Raw genomic sequence first — 18135 nt, forward strand, 5'->3', positions numbered from 1 at the left:
ATGGTGCAGTCATTATGGAAAACAGTATGGCAGTTCCCCCCAAAATCAAATATAGAATTAGCACATAATCTAGCAATTCCACTTTTGGGTATATACACAAAAATAATTTATAGCAAGGACTTCAACCGATATTTGTACACCTGTGTTCATAGCAACATTATTCACAATAGCCAAAATATGGAAACAAACCTACCACACATTAATGAATGAATGGATAACCAAAATGTGTCATATAGGTACAATTGGATTTTTTTTTTAAGATTGGCACCTGAGCTAACATCTGTTGCCAATCTTCTTTTTTTTCTCTTTTCTTCTTCTTCTTCTCCCCAAAGCCCCCCGGTACATAGTTATATATTCTAGCTATAGGTCCTTCTGGCTCTGCTATGTGAGAAACCACCTCAGTGTGGCTTGATGAGCGGTGCCATCTTTGCGCCCACGATCTGAACCGGCAAAGCCCTGGACCACCAAAGCGGAGTCGGTGAACTTACTCACTCGGCCATGGGACAAACCCCAACAATGGGATATTTATATCCCCTTAAAAAGGGATGAAATTCTGATCCATGCTACAACATGGATGAACCTTGAAGACATTATGCTAAATGAAATAAGCCAGCCTCAAAAGGACAAACATTGTATGATTGTACTTATATGAGGTACCTGGAACAAACGCATAGAAACAAAGTAGAATAGAAGTTATCAGGGGCTAGGGGGAGGGGGAAATGGGGAGTTGCTTATGGGTGCAGAGTTTTAGTTTGGGCTGATGAAAAAGTTCTGCAGATGGATGCTGGTGATAGTTACACAACAATGTGAAGGTACTTAATGCTGCAGAACTGTACACTTAAAAATGGTTAAAAAAGTAAATTTTATGTTATGTATATTTTTTCATAATAGAAAAAAGCCAAGCTCATTTGATAGTGATTGGGGCAGTTGCTTTTGCTTTCTGTAAACCCACAAAAGAGAAGCTAAGCTGCGGAGCCTGGAGGGGCCCAGAAGGTCACATAAGGCAGGACCTAATTCCTCTGCTTTGGAGTGGATATTGGAAGAGATTTGTACTCAATAGGGCCTCTGAGTGAATACAATTTTCTCAATGTATTTAGAACTTATTATATCTCACACAAACTATGTATTTCACCCCTATTTTACACATGAGGAGAAAGTACAAAGATTTTTAGCACTATCTGCTCTTCCATCATGGTGTATAATTGTTTCAGGAGAGAGAACTGTCTGGAAATTCCCCCAAAGTACTGGGATTACTTCTGGTTGCAGGGAAGAAGTTAAGACCAGCTGCAGGTAGTTGCAAATGGTAAGCATTTTTCTTTCTATTTTCCCCTCTTTGATCTCGCTTTATCTGAGATTAACTCCCTTCCAACCCATACAATCTTCTTTAGAAACTAACCAAGATTGTTTTCGTAACATGCAGCTCAAGCAGTCACAGCCAAGCTTTCCAGTTGTATCACCACCGTTTTGTAACCAAGCAGGGCAGCTCAAAGAGTTCCTAAAACCAGAGAGAATAATTAAGCTCTAAGAGGCAAAGCCTGCTTTTAAATTCGTGAGCAATTTATAACTCGTTTGGAGAGGGAGAGAGAGAAAGAGAGAGAAGAAAGGAAAGAGTATTTGAAAAATGAGAGACTCTTGCATCCCTCTGCTCAATGTAACCCAGATGTAGGATAGATATGAACTTGAACTCTGCACTGCCCACCATTTGCTCATTCAGAATGTCATGATTAAGTATGACACTATTGAAAGAAATTTCTTTTCTCGTATTGTTTCCTTGTTTTATTTAGTTGATTTACTTGGCATCTTCATTCCGAAACATTCTTTTTTGAAAATTGGACCTTTTAGGGGAGGAAAAAACAATTTTCTTTAAGAGAAAATATTTGCTCATTTCATTTTGGCAAGGAAGAGAATTAAATGTAATTTCTCTTTTAGATACGGGGTGCTTTAAATCTTAATTATCAATAACTATAGCATACTTGGAATTATTATCTTTGGGTAATTCTGCATTCATTTGACTATGAGATGGCCAGAGACTATTAAAACAACATCAACAACGACAACAACAGTTACTGTCAGCCATTAATTTGATGTGCAAATTATTACTGGTACCACCACCACCATTCCTGGTACCACCATTCCTGGTATCACCATCTCTGCCAGTACTGACAAATAACTTCTCTTGATTACTTGCCTTATGCCAGACATTGACGTAAGTGCCTTACATGAATCCTTACAGTTAATCCTCAACAAACTCTATAATGTAGGGACTATTATTCTCATTTTACTACTGAGGAACCTGAGAGAGATTAAAGTAACTTGCCTGTTTCTAACATATCCAGTAAATGTTGGAGCTGGAATTTGAACAAATAGAGGTGTCTGGGAATTTGGTAGAACTCAAGATGCGTACTGACCTATGAGATGCAAGAACAATGATCATTTCCTCTGCATTTATCACAACATTGCACATCATGTTTTCCATGCTGCAGAGTGAGCTCAATTCAAGTTTGTAGAATAAACAAATGTGGAAAGCTAAAAGATATTTAGCACTTTGTTAATTACCTCATATTTTTGGAAGTCGTTCCAGTGCAGCGTTTGATGGGCTCATTTTTATGCACTTATGTTGGGTAGCCTATTAACATAAGGGGATGAATTGTGGGTTTGCTTTCTTTGGGAGCTGCACAGGATAGTCCCTGGGAATACTTAAGAACAACATCTTCAATTCTGTCCTGGTGCCACATTGTGGTTGTGGAGACGTGGTCTCATCAGAAGTCATTCTGCACATTGAAGAGGGTTTCAAGAACTCTAGAGTTTAGTCAATATCCTGTGAGTAGGAGTCTGTCCTTCAAAATGAGGAAAGCAGACTGCCTTCACTATAGTTCACTAGTCCTTAAGCCACATGAGAGCAAAAACTGTGTCTCATGTGCTCACTCGTCACCCTCATGATGAGTATAGTGCCTGGCCCATTAATATTAGCTGAATTAGATAAGATGAATAAAAGTAAACACTTGATAGGTCAGATAATAGCTGGGTAAGATCACCTCAAGGAGACAGAACGGCCAGCAAAACTCTGCAACCACTCGCTCAATGGATCAGCATAGAAAAAAGAAAGAATGTGTTGATTAGAAGAGGTTTTTCATTAATGGAAAGATAAAAACATGTGACTGAGAAGTAAATATTGGTAGTGCCATCCAAACACTGCTCAGGGTAACCACCTACTCCCCATCTCAGATTCCCTGCCTCAAAGACAGGGCTTTCCTTAGGATGGAGCTGAAGGTGGGAGGCTATGGCCAACAGACTTTGGGTGTTATTTTTTCTGGCAAACCAAACCCACTGGCATCCCTGATGCCATTAAATATTCTTTTTGTCTTTGCTCTGATTGCGTGTTCATCAAACAGCTTTCTGACTCCTCCGTAGTCTGCTTACATGGAGAGAATGTGCTGATGATATGGATTTCACATTTTTCTGTTCCCCTTGACAATGATTTATCACATAAAATCAACAGAGAGTTTTCCAGTGAAGATTTGGTGCACGCAGAGCATTCTGAGGCCAGAGGTACTGGTTTTATTCACATATGGATTTCTGAGCTTTGTGAAAGTTGTAGTTTTCATTGACAATTAACAGTGGACATTTTGGTATTGTTCCCAGCCTTCTGTGCATTTTAGCAGGGGAGGGTCGGTCTCTTGGGATCTGATCACTGTGAGTGCCAGAAAAGGAAGTTTCTGGGTCTTCAAAGAGGAGAGTCAGTTTCCTCCATCCAGCCTTTCCTTAGGCTGGTGCATCTCAAACCTCTCCATATGGACCAAGCTGACAACAGGTGAACACACCTCTAGGAGTCAGCAATCTTGGATTAAAGTACACCATTTTCTTGAAGTACTCTTTTTATTTTAAAAGATGTTAAATATTGTGTATTCTATTCTGTAACATACCCATTTTGTATCAATGCTATTTTCATACAATGTTATTTTCCTACTAACCTTTAAGTAAAATTGATGCTCTGGGAAGATAGGCAGTGGTTTCCTGTGGCTCCAGGTGCTTCTGGGCACACAGCTGAGTACTCATGCAGGATATGCTGTGTACATTTGAGAGGCCCTGCCTTAGAATCTGCTTTCCATTGGCAGTTCTGTGATTTCTGTGTCTTAGAGCCTTTTAGTTCTATAATCTTTGACTGCTTTACTTCTTGTAAATATGATTATTTCCTTATGCCAAAAATGAACTGATTATTTTGACCCTCTTAATGATGGACTCGAATTGCTACATAGTGATTGTGGTTTTGGTGACTAGACTCTTCAGTGAACGTGGCTCGATAATGATTCTTTTCCATTCTCTTTCTTTTTTTAAATATCAGTGTGGCCTCCATTGCTATCTAGTTAAATGATAAATAATTGGACTATATGTTTCATGTACATTTGGAAGATTAAACCAATTACAGTAAGTGTTTTGAAAATGAACTATTATATAAATTTTACTAATCATAGTATGATTTTGAATAAAAAGTTAATTTTATTTTACTGGTGAGAAAGGAAAAGTCCTCTAGGCAACGAATAACCGGTGTTCTAACTTTTAGAAATGAGAGAAATGGAGAGGGAGAGCGCGAGAGGGAGAAGGAGAGAGAGAGAGAAAGAGAGAAATTCTGACACAAAAAGGTGCCGTGTGCTTATATATTATTCAGCATCTTGTTTTATGTTATTCCACACCAGTTCTAAGATAGAGCCAATAAATATCCTAAATACAAAATTTGAGTAAAATATTATATTATTGAGGCATTATGCCATTCAAACATGATAGGATATGATGTGTTTCAATGTAATGATTTTAGCTCTAGGGTACAAGTAAAATAAAATTGCTGATGTCTCGCTGCGCCTACACCATCACCAAAATGTATGCTTATGCTTTCTCTTCCCCTATTGTTATTATGTTCCCACATACCTTCAAAGGCAATGCATTTGAAAAACTTTTCGTTATGAAAATTTCTATGCTCCAAACACCCATCTTTGAAAACCGTCAGCATTTTGTCATACTTGTTCATCTGTTCACTTCCTGGCTTCCTTTTTTTGCTACAGAATTTTAAAGCAAACCCCACACATCATGTCATTTCACCCCTAAATAGTTTAGTAAGCTTCTCCAGGAGACAGAGAGAGAGAGAGAGACAAAGACAGCAAGAAAGCGAGCAAGAGAGAGGGAGAAAGAGAGAGAACAGTTTCTCACGTATCCGCAAATTAATAACAATTACTTAGTATCATCTAATACCTAATCCATATTAAAATTCCCCTGATTGTCTAAAAATGTCTTTTTTTCAGTTAGTTTATTCTATTCAGGATCCAAAAAAGTTTCATTTCATTTGTCGTTAAACTCTATAAAGCTTTAAGAATATCGTGTAATCTAGAAAAATTCCCCTTCTCCTGTTCTCTCCCTGCCACGTACTGATTGAACAAATGAGGTTCTTAAATTCTAGATTTGGCTTGAGATGTTGTTTAACTTTTTCTCCTACTTCCTGAATTTCCTGCAGACTGAAGTTAGAGTTAAAGGCTTGATTAAATCCAGACTAGTTTTTTTTCTGCTGTTGTTGTTTAAAGATTATTTCAGGGATGGTTTTTGATTTTCCAGCTTGTCTAAAATGACTTCACATTGCATCATATCAGAATGTGTGTACGATTCACTTTCAGTGATGATGAAATTGGTCAGTGGGTTCAGATGGCAGTAGCTTGATCATTTTATTATTTTTCATCCCTATTTCATCATCTTACCATCAGATTACCATTACCATCAAATTATGACCATTGCCTGAATCAGTTATTGCATTAGGGATTGTAAAATGTTGATTTTTCTAATTCTATCTTTCTGTTTGAATTTATTATCTGAGAATCTGTTTTAAAAAACTCAGCCACTAGGGTTCTTTGGACACTCTGAAATACATATTATACCAGAAAAATTCAGAAAAATTCTCAATTGTTTCCTCTTAAAATGTCAATTTTCAGAGTAATGATTTGGTGTCCTAGCAACGGCCACTGGTGTCTAGTGGTTTTTATTTTGTTTCTCTTTCTCTCCCTTCCCCACCTTTTTAAAGCATCTTTATACATTTTCAACTTTTTGTATATTTAGTACATTTTAATTAGTTGGGTCACTTTTTTCTGATGTTCATATTGTCCCATCTATGGCATGGGGGAACCCCTTCTAGCCGACTCCTGTGTCCTTTTGACATGACCCACATCAGACTTTGAGAGCTTCCTTTCCTTCCTTGCTTTCTAGAGCAACAACATATCCCAGCCCATTTTTCTCCAATCCCTTCCCGCAAACAGGAATCAGCCATTTCTTCAAGGATCCTTAGTTCCATTTAGCAGAGAATTCTATTTAAATATCACAACTGAGAGTTAGATGAGCTCAGTGAGACGGGATTGAAATTGTTTCTAGGACTTTTCAGTGGATAGAACTAGAAAATTTGCATTTTTAGGAAGTGAGAAAAGAAATGAGTTCACATTGACATTTCCAATTCAAATTTAAGATTACAGAGCGTTTATTTTGTTGATTTTCTCTCTTTTTATATTTGGATCTCTGTGGCCAACTTTGTTTCTTTATAACTGTAACATACTTTTTTAATTTGTATACTTGAAAAGAAGGTAAATTAAAACATCTTTCAGAGTTGAATAGGTCTATCAGCTCGACATTATTGATTACATGCCTTAAATTATATAGAGCCTTGTTCATTTTGGTCCATCTGTTACTTGACCTGAGAGAAGTGTTAAGCCATCCCATTATTGGTGGGTTTCTGTCCATTCTCCTTGCATTTCCAGCAGTTTCTACCTTATAAAAGCTGTTTTTCTATAGATTGCAGTCTGTGGTATTATAATGTATTTTTTGGGCTTCTTTTAACTTTTTAGCTTTTGATTATTTCTCTGTTCTCCCTTGTTCGGTATTAAAATCTCAACCTCTGCTTCCTTATTACTTGAATTTGCCTGGTGTATCTATGCTGCTTCTTTAATCCTTAATCTTTCTGTATCATTTTGATACAGGTATGTCTCACAGATGGCAGAGAGTTAGATTTGCTTTATTGGCCAATCTGAACTTTTTTCTTTTGGTAGATTTATTTACATGTTTGATCTCAGCTCTGACATACTGATTATTATGTATTTACTGTATCTAGAAAGTCATTGACTATGTGATATGTCTTTTTCTCTTGGTAATCTTTGGTATTTAATACAATTTGTATCTTTGTTCTACTGGTTACCTTTACACAAATATTGTGTATAATATCTGAAGGTTCCTTTTTTTAGATAATGCCTAACTATACTCTTCTTTAAGCAATATTGATTAGTTATAATCTTTTCCCTTTTCTTCCCTCTCCTCCAGTGTCTAAACATAGGTGACATTCTTTTTTTTTTTTTTTAAGATTTTATTTTTTCCTTTTTCTCTCCAAAGCCCCCCCCAGTACATAGTTGTATATTCTTCGTTGTGGGTCCTTCTAGTTGTGGTATGTGGGACGCTGCCTCAGCGTGGTTTGATGAGCAGTGCCATGTCCACGCCCAGGATTCGAACCAACGAAACACTGGGCTGCCTGCAGCAGAGCGCACGAACTTAACCACTGGGCCATGGGGCCAGCCCCTGAACATAGGTGACATTCTTTTAATCTTAGTTTATGCCTGTGGGACAATCACCAAATTTATTCTGTTTTCTGCTTACTTTCCCTATTTGTTAGTTGTATTGTTTCTGCATTAGCCAACCTATAAAATTTACATATTCTTTTATCTTTATAGCCAATTTCTAGCAGAACTTAGGCTAAGTTTTTCTAAATATCTCTTGGTTTTCTGTTACTCATTCTCTGCTAAGATCCTCAGACAGACTCTTGGGAAAAGTAATCCCTGAGTTCTTGCACGTTTATAACTGTTTTTTGATAGCCTTCATACTTGAAGCATAGTTTGCTTGAAAATAAAGTCTTTGGCTCCTATTTTATTTTTTAGAGCATCTTTACAACGTTGTTCCATTGTCTTCTGGTACAAAATGTTTGTGCTTCAAAGTCTGACTTAGCTTTTTTTGCTTGTGTGCATAAAATTGTCTTCATTTTAAAAATACAACTGTTTTACCAGAAATGTTTCAGTGTTGATGGTTCTAGGTGGAATTTGCCAGATACAGCTTTTTAAATATGTAAATTCAGATCTTTTATTTTGTGAAGGTTTCCTTAAATTCTAGTTTATATATTTGTTGCTTTTCATTTTGGGAGAGGAACATTCTTCTTTGGGAATTTATGTTAAATCTCCTTCGAATCTCTGTTATTTCAAATTTTTGGTAGAATCTTTTGGTCTCTGTATTTCTGTTTTGCTAACTTCTCTCTTCTCCCTTCTAGCCTCAGTTTCTCTTACTGTGCTGTCCATGGTCTCAATTCGCTTCTTTGTTCTTTCTTATTTAGCCTTCATTTATGAAATATCTTTTCTTCTCTCTCTCCTTTTTTCGACTGGAGTTTTCAGCTCTCTTTTCATATCATCTTGTTTCATATGATTCTAGCCATCTCCTTTGTGAGCCGTTCTAATTCTGATTTGTATGGTTGTTTCAAGCTTTGATTGTTTTATGGTTCTTTTAGCTCTTTTTAAAATATGTTGTGTTTTTCATCTCCTTTGTGGCCACATTTGCAGCATCTTTTCATTATCTGTTGGAACTTTAGTTGGTTCATTTTTATCTTTATCTTTGTTGTATCTCTGTCTGGGGGTTTTATTGTAATCTGTTTTTATTTTCCACATATAAATAAAATAGTGTCTTGGACTACTAGAGGAAATTTCTCTGTAGGGATCTCTTCTCTGTTGTTACTGTGATGTATTAAAACATATGGCCTTTTTATATAGTCACTTCTCTGTCTCTCAGAGCCAAGCCTGAATCGCAAAAGCTTCCTGCCTCTAATCTGTGTTGTCTAGAGTTCTAAGGGTCTTCCCTTGCAAAGCAGTATCGTTACCTTTAAATGTGTGTGTTGTTTAGTACTTTCTGAGGTCTATCTCAGACACCGCCTTCTCTGGCATTTGAAACTTTTGTCTCCCTGGGATCTGCAATGTTTTATTTTGGATCCAATATCAGTAGGCTTAAAAATTTTTTTTTTAGCAAGGGAGGGCAAGAAGAGAAGGGGCAAAGAATGAGTCTCTGTCTTTCAAAAGGGAGTATTTTGGAGTGTGTCTGAGAGATGTGTAAATGAAGGCTGCTCCAGCACAGTTTAGATCCCATGGCCCCTTACTGGTTTCCTCTGGTCGCTTTTATACTCGTTCTCAGCTTGGAGCCTGTGAGGAAGTCTTTGAATGTTGTTGGTAATTTTCACATTTGATTGGTTTAGTCCCTATTCTGGAAAACATTGTCTTCTTTGAAGAGTGAGTAATTGTTGATTTCTGAGTTGTAGCTTGTAGAACTCTCAATACTTTCCTTTTTCTTTTTCACCCCCTCGTCATCTCTGCTGATCCCACATAAGACCTGGGGCTGTCTGGTGTGTAGGTTACAGTAACTCATAGTCTGGAGTGTTTCACAATTGCTTGTCACCAGTTTGATGTAAGATAATATCCATGTGTGTGTTTTTTCTTTTGCTCTCCTAAATGTTCCATCAAGATTTTGTGATGAAACAAAACCACACTGCTGTTGTGTTTTCAGCATGGGAACTCCCAGTGCATTTTAAAGCAAGAATATGGTAGAAAATTTAGCTTTTCATTTCTGGCATCATACCTCATGAGTTTTCATTATTTCCAATAGAATGCTAGGCTCTGGAACAAAATGATTTGCTGCAAACTTGTATGCAATTCTGGAGAAAAGCATAGGCCAAGAATTTGATATGTCTAATTAGTTCTGGATGACTTGAGTCTAGAACAAGACTGGGAAAAACTGATTGGCCCTTCCTGTTTTAGGGATTGGTCTAGAAAGCTAAGCTCCTCCCGAGATTATCTTGTTATGTTAGCTTCCCTTTGTGACAGGCCTAAAGGATAAGTCATCTCATCCAGAGATTGACCAATGAGTAGGCATCCCATTGGACAATAGAGGTTCAACAGAGAGAGTTATTCCTGTTACCATAAAAAGGGAAAGAGCTAAGGCAAGAGCTGGTTTAGCCAAATATTACTGGGTTCTTGTTTAGACAAAAACAGAATTTTTGAAATCTCAACTGGTCAAAGCCAATCCCTGAATCTCTTAAAATTAATAGAAATTAATATAATCAAGTGCATCAAAAAATATAAAGAGATAATTGTGAGAAAATAAAACGTAGAGAAAGAATTTAGCCATGAAGTCTGCAAAGGAGCACAGGATGCTTATTGTCCTACTTCCCAAGCCAAAGTGGAGACGGTTATCTTTCAGGGTGCTCACAAAATAGACTGACTGGGGACCTTTAGGTTGTTAAAAGCAACAATGCAAATGTAAGGGACTGCTTACCTTTCGCAGCGCAGTCACTGTACTTCCCTGTGTTTGGAATGGGCCAGCCAAGACTTAGTGCTAACAGAACAGTTCAATGCATTGCAAGGACACTTAGAAGAATATTGACTCTTGTTTTTAGCTATTGCCCACCTGCAAATGATTAGACCTAAATTTCAAGCCCTGTAATGCATCCCGGCCTCAGTCTGGACCACATGGAATTGACTCCCAGTATTCCTCACTTTTATTTCAGCACTCTAAGACTCTTTCCCACTTTTTGCTATGTTCATTCTTGTCCTCCACCAACCTGTGGATGGTCACTGGATTTTTAAGGTAAGTTGAGGGCAGTTACTCCTGCAGAGACCACTCTTAGCTCTCACAGAAGCCAGCAGGGCACTTTGTTAAAAAATGGGTGGAGTGAAGGTATTCCTACGTTCATGACTGGAAAAACTTATATTGAATTTTTTCCGTCTATGCTAACTCTCTGAAGGTGTGAATTGGAAATCATGTTATGATAATTGAGTGATCCTCAAATTCTATTAATTTTGTATCACTCTTGGAATTAGAAAGGTACTAATTGTCACTGAAAATTAAACACTAAGATGAATTCATGAGTAGGCTAGCCTACACTTAAAATTTCATTTACTCCTGTCACATGAATCCCCAAAGGTATATATTTATGTGTGCAAATATATGTCAATATGAGTAAATATATTTTAAGGAAGAATAAAATAAATAGAAAGAAAAGACAGTTTTGTCTGACATATTTCTATAAGAGAAGAAGAAAACATCCATTAGCTCTGAAATACCTCTGATTCATTATGATTTGGGTCAAATTGCCACTGTTGAGACATTAACATGTCCAATTTGCTCAGCTTGGAATAGGGAACTAAAGCTATGTTTACCATAAGACACTTTAAGCTTGTCTTCAACCATCTCAGCTGTTAAGAACTCAGAAAGTACATAGCAAAATCTGAAAGAGAATGTGATTCTTTGTGTGTCCTTACGTTTTTCTTAACCTCATTGTTGAGCTCCAGGGAGATGAATTGGCATCGTGTACCACCATTGCCTCTGCCTGAGAAAACAAACGGCAGATCAAGGCAACTCTAATACACTCAGAGAACGACAAATCAGAATCTCAGAATGACTGCTTAATTTAAAGGTCTGGTTTAGATATATAGCAGCTGAATGGCAGGGATGGCCCCTGCATAGTTGCCAAAGAAGGAGAGGGGCAGTCTCACTTTGCAGCTTTCCCAGTTGCAAGGCTAGGTTGTGGGGGAAGGCTGGAGAGCTGGCCACGGTTGTCCCCAGAGAATGCGAGAGAGCCTCCCTCATTGTGCAGAAAGCGCTGGCTTTTACTCTGCGTCATACAGCAGCAGCACTTCCACAGAATCTGTTTGAAAGAGACAACATCACATCCTCAGATGGTCTTTCAGATAACGCACCCCCTTGTGTCGAACTTCCTTTCATGTAAGCTGATATGGAGAAATTTGAAAAGCCTTGTGCACTGTGAGAACATCAGAAGAAAGAGGAAGAAAGAAAGCCAGTTAAAAGAAGTCAAGAGCAGCCCGCAGCAGAGGAGGAGAACTGGAATTATGTAGGGTGCCTGTCTTTGTGAGTGTTCCATAATTCAGGGTGACATTCATCTTGAGGAAGGAGTTTAAATAGCAGCTGAAGTAGTTCCGCATTGAGATGCCTTTTTAAAATAAAGATTTTTAAAAAGTTTTGCACAATCGCAAGATGACAAACGGATGTGCCAAGATTGGCATATTGAGGACAGTCAGTAGACACTTCTTAAAAGATTCTACGACACCGGTTGGAAAAGGCACGTTTGTCTATTTTACATCTTTTATTCCTTCTTACACATGATATTTGGGATTCTGCAGAACTCTTCTTTTTGGACTATAAATGAGTACTATAAATGACTTTAGCAAATTCATGAATTCCAAGGAGGGCAAAGGGTAAGAAGGAGAAGAATAATAGGAAATTCTGTGTCTTTCATTTAACATCTTGACACAAAAAAAGACACTCCATATGTGCATGGTTTAAGAGTAGTTCTCCACTTTAAACCTGTCTTACTCTATCCAAGACAGCATCGTGGAAAAGCACATTGCTAAGGGATGTTTGACTTGTAATGTGGCCCCAAATCCTATTTATTCTCTCTGGGCCCCGTTGCCTCACCACTCTACCCACTACCCTCGCACACCGGAGGATGGAATGGCTTCTGCAGAGTACTTCTTTATCAGATAAGACTTTAATCTCTTCTTGCCTTTTAAGTAGGAGGCTGGCAGGGAGAGTCTGGAAATTGCTGGAACAGAGGATATTCACTTTTGGAGTTTCTCTTTCTTCTCTTTAGGATGTCAGAAGAGAATTTTTCACATCTTGTTTGACTATCAAATGGACCATAGGCTGGACCATCCATGAGAATTGGTTACCTGAGATTCACTACACAGACTGTCTTCCTGGCCAAGGTTTCCAGAGAGGTGGACTCTGTATAGCCTTGGAGGGACCCTGAGGTGAAGTGTAGTGAGAGCTCAGTGTGCTCTGTGGGGAGCAGTGAATGGTAAGGGGAACAATAGGGGCCAGGATCCTCCATTCATTCATTCAACAAATATTTATTGAGCACCTACTATATACCAAACACTTTTTTTAGCTGCCAAAGAGCAATAGTAACTCCACAAATCAACAAACTCCCTTTGTCATGGAGCTTGCTTTATAGTAGGGGAGATAGGTGAGAAACAGGATAAGTAAATGCACTATATAGCTTGTTATATAGTGATGGATGCTGAGAAAACAAATAAAGCAGAGAAGGGGGATTGGGAATGTATAAGTATAAATGTGCATGTGTGCATGGATTCTTGCACACTGTAGACAAGATGATAAGGAAAGGCCTTACTAAGAAGAAGATATTCTTGAGTAAGGACCTGAAGGAAGTGAAGGAAGGAAGCATAGGATTTCCGGGGCTGGAGGATTCTAAGTAGAAGAAGCAGCAAGTGCAAAGGCCCTGAGGTGGGATTGTGCCTGGCCTGTTTGAGGAACAGTGATGAGGCCAGTATACCTAAAGAAGAGGAAATCAGGGGCGAATAGTAAGAGATGAGGTTGGAGAGGACACAACAGGGGTCAGATCATTTAGGGTATAAGTCAGGACTTTGATTTTTACCCTGAGAGAGATTATAGCTATTGAAAGGTTTTGAATGGAGGAGGGGCCTGATCTCTCATTTTAAGTGAACTCTGTTGAGAACAGACTGAAAGGGTGAAGGGCAGAAGCAGAGAGATGAGTTAGGAGACAAATGCAATAATCCAGCTGAATTTTTGGGGGAAATGAGTAGCAGTTCATAGGCTGTTTATGGTCTGTAACGGATCCTTTACAAGCTGGGTTCCAACTGCCAGAGCCAAAACTTGTCTAAGCACTTCACTGTTTACCCAGAATCAGGTTGGCACAGAAGAGCATGTGGACAACTGTTCCAAGTACAGAGCATTAAATAGCGAGTTACCCTACTTCTTGGCCCAGATCTCCCATAAAGGATTCTCGTGTTGATGTTGCTGGAGGTTTGTGCTTCCTTCCTACAACTGCTGTAAAAGAGTCACACAGTCTGCACTTCCCTTTTCCCTTCTTTATCAAAATAGCAATTGACCTATTACATTTATTTGGGAGCTTTGTCCATTCTAACAATTAATTTAAAGTTCGTAGGAAATTAAACAGCCTTCTCATATACTAGATTGGATCCTAGAAGAGAGAAAGGATGTTAGCGAAAAAACTGTTGAATTCTGAATAAAGTCTGTAGTTTAGTTGATAGTATTGTACTAATGTTAACTACATAGTCTAAATGTACTATGGTTAACATGGTCAAGATGAGATGTTATCATTAGAAGTAGTGTGAAGGGAATATATGAACTTTCTGTATTATCTTTGCAAGTTTTCTGTAAATTTCAAAGTATCCCCAAATAAAAAAATTATTTATAAAAAGCCCTCTCGAAGGGAAAAGAAAAACACAAGAGTGAAAACTTCAAAAGAATGTTTTTCAAAGATAAAATGGTATACAGATATATTCTACTCATTTAGTAATTTTTACCTACTATTGAAAAGTAGGTTGTTATTATCCAATATATAGTTAGAGAATAGTCTCTCTATTTCATCATTTCGTTTAGATTAAGCTGCACTGCAAACACTGCACTTGCCTCCTGTATTAAAGGTACACACATCATTTTTACTCTCTGGGATTTACTCTGCTTGGGAAATAGATATTTTTCAAAATGATTTACTAGTCTAAACCCTGTCACTTGTTGGTTTCCCTTGTTTCTGCCTTCTTCCAATCTTCTGTCTTCATTCTTGCTGTGTACCACACCTTCACTGAACAGATGCCACTGAGTGTAACTGACCCTTCAGCTGTATCTCCATTTTCTTCTTTCCCTAACCCTAATTATGACCTTTCTTTGTTTGCTCTTCTGAAGCTTTGGGGAAAGAAGTTTGCCATTATGTTAAAAAAAAAAATCTGATCTTCTCAATGTCTGCGTAGAGCAGGAAGGATGAATCTGAGTGTTGCTGGGGGCCAGGCGAGCACGTAAAGGTGGAGGCAATCAGGAGTAGCGGATAAAAACACTCTGGCATAGCCCACCTGGCCCTAAGATGGTTCTTACTTTGATTATTCCTGGGAAGCTGTCTTTTTTCTAGAACCTCAATGGAAGCTTTGAGTATGTTTCCAAGCAAGGGGCTTTATAAATATTGGTTATGATTTAGTCAGGTAATGTGGGAAAATGTGATTAGTTGCAGCCTGAAGTAGTAACCAAGAAGGAATAAAAATTTATCTTTCCACGTAAGGTGGAGAACAGATTGATGAAAATTTAATCCAGCTGCAAATCCCACAATGATACTGAGAGGTCTTCAAGAGTATTTCTGAGGTACTAAGGCAGGACTGTACCTACATTACAAAGAAAGGAAGCAGACATAACCCTAAGCAAAAAACCCTTGGAAGGAACTCACCTGCTTATTGGCTAAAACATTCCAATGTCTTACAGTGCATTAGACTAAGAAAGTTCCTTCTGGGGTCTGCTTTAAATTTCCACTTCTGTAAATTAAGCCCATGATAGATAGCTAAAACTAATGCAAGCAGACTAGTATTACTAATATTCCAGGGAAGCTTTAATGAAATGTTTAAGATGCAAAGGATTAAACCAAATTACTAATTGACTTAAGCAGTCAGTATCAAGAGCATGTGTATGTGAAAAAACATTAGAGATGGAGCCTAGAATGATGGCCTTGACGCATTCCTCATGCCTAGGGTATCCCAGGCACAGGTGGAGATTGACATCTTTTTGGACCCCCTCAGCAAAACAAGCAGCACATGTATAACGTGCTGAACACATTTTCTCCAGGGAACTGGGACAGCTCACCCAAGAACCTTGCCTCAGCAAGGCTTCTCCTACCACGGCCTGGGGCAACCTGTTTTCAGAGCTCTGCCAAGCCACAGACACTAACCAGGCAAAGGCATGTTTTTCCCCACACCACAAGACCAATGACGATGATGAAAAGGCTCCTCCACAATGTGCAACAGTCAACCCCTGGCTTCTGAAAGCGATGGGAACTGAGACGGTGCTAGCATCCCGCCCAGCCTGCATTTCCCTCTATGGCCTCTGCTGAAAGCCTATTCAATTGCTCAGATAAATCCACCATATCCAATTTTAGTCCTTGCTTTAGCACACCATTTTCTACTGGGAAAAGGCTAGTAATAGTATTGAATAGAACTGCACCCAGCACAATAGTCCTTTTTATGCCCAAAGACAGATATTTTAAACTTGGGAACTGGGGCTGTTCAGCTCTTCCCATTTTAGATCATGAAGCGAAATCAGAAAGAAGCATTCAGAGGTGGAAAGGTTAGTGCCTATGTAAGGAACCAGTGTGGGTCCTGCATGTGCCACAATTCTGGGAATTATGCAAAAGTGTTTCTTCATGATTCTGCATAGCACACCTGGTTAGAAAAATAGCCAAGCCCCTTTGTCACCTTGTCCTTGCAAATACCAATAGCAACAAGGCTATGCATGTAAATGGTGAGGGATTTTACCATGGACATCAGGTCTCCCTCATTTACCCAGTAGCGTGACAGATATTTTCATTCTCTACAAGCTCTTACGGTAATTCCACTAATCTCAAATAAAAATATTTTCCAAGTGTATTTAAAAAATTCATATGGAGAGTCAACTGTGGCCAAGAATTCTGGGTTGGGCTACGAAGGCTGAGGGCTGAATGACCATCCCTAGCAATTTCTAAAAAGAGGATGGACCCTCATGTATTGGAGATGACGTAAGCTAAAAGGAGTGGAAGGTGTTCGTGGTCCCTCCCACCACCTGAGGCTGTGAGAGTGGGCACACTAAGGGAAGAGCAGATTCACGCAGCGTCTCCTCACCTCCCCCCAGGCAGCGGGTGGGGGCTCCACTGGAGGGTAGTATTTAGGCACATCCCAGGCCACTGCAGCCATGAACCACTTGAAGTCCTTGCACTTGAGCTGTTTGCGCAGCTCCTTCTGGGCGGAGATGTCCCCAGTGGAGAGGTGCCTGTACTCCGGGCGCCGCTGGTAAATGTACTCGGCAAATTCATCCATCCAGGTCTCAGCCACCCGCTTCAGGTTCTGTGCAGCAGAAAAGAACGTCATTTATTGGCCTTTGCACTCAAAGGGTGATTTTATTTGCACTAGAAATTGAAAAAAAGGAAAGTACAGGAAATCAGACAACTTCAGGCGGCTGTGGTGGGTGGCTTATTAACAATGAGTTTTCGTAACTGCAAGGGATGTGATACGATTAGCCAGCGGCCCCACAGATATTTCTGCTTCTGGCATGGGGCTCAATTGCCAATTAGATAATTAATTTACAGAGCCAGTCAAAATTCAGCTTACAATTATATCAGCTTTCTCATCTCTCCTATTTCACGATTATAAATTTTTTGTTTTTCACATAGAACTAAAGGAGTTGAAACTGGAGATAATGAAGTTTCTCTTAGGCATCAAATTGCTTAAACCATTTCAAGGAACAGTTAGGGATCTTGGAAAGAATGAGGACAAACATGCTGTTATTCTCCCAATTATAGAGAGAACCCAGCATGACTGAATCTGAGACCTTCTGATGATACTTGACAGGTGCAACATGGATGCCAAGCTGAATTTAGTGATTTACTGCACATTGAAGTGGGGCTGAGGGAAGTACCAAGGACTCAGTCTTTTCTGCAGATGATTCCATGGGGTAAAGGAAGTGGAAGATGGATGGTAGGGGAAATAAACACGCTCCTTAGGGGCAGGAGAGTATGCAGGTTCAGGGTAGGAAGCTTGGCCCTTTCATCAATTTTGGGATTGAGCATGCAGAGTATCTATTCTGGGCCTCAGATTCCTCACCTGGAGAAGGTACATAAAGTAATATGTACCTTCATTATGGGAGTGGTTGTGGGATTCAGTAAGGTAACACCTATAAGGTGCTTAGAATAGTACCTGGCATACAATAGGTATTATGAATATTGGCCCTATTATAGTAGTATAAAGAGCAGCATTGGAAATTGGAGAGTCTGAGAGTTGGGCTCGGCCACAGATGGACTGATTGTTCCTCTGGTCTTTGGGAAGGGCTTTAGCTGAGATGAGATGTTCTCTGACGTCCCTTCAAGCTCTCTGATGCTAAGTAGTAGAGAGAGCAATTGCGTTGTCTAGAAGATATCAGTTCTTATGCCCCCAGCTTGTAACATAGCTTCATAGGCTGGTGTCCCACAGGCTCTGGTTCTTGTTGGTTTGTGTTCAAACTCCT

The 18135-nt window shown here is 39.1% G+C and overlaps 1 protein-coding gene across 1 annotated transcript in view; it reads right to left on the bottom strand.

The window, feature by feature from the left end:
* The window catches only part of GALNTL6 (polypeptide N-acetylgalactosaminyltransferase like 6), a 1099146-nt gene that overhangs the window by 43354 nt on the left and 1037657 nt on the right, over positions 1-18135 (bottom strand). The window contains exon 10 of the mRNA XM_070608036.1: positions 16758-16979. Coding sequence (XP_070464137.1) covers positions 16758-16979 — 222 coding nt within the window. The remainder of the gene's footprint in view (positions 1-16757; positions 16980-18135) is intronic.

The sequence above is a fragment of the Equus przewalskii genome, chromosome 2 (assembly GCF_037783145.1).
Source record: "Equus przewalskii isolate Varuska chromosome 2, EquPr2, whole genome shotgun sequence".
NCBI classification, from domain to species: Eukaryota; Metazoa; Chordata; class Mammalia; order Perissodactyla; family Equidae; genus Equus; species Equus przewalskii.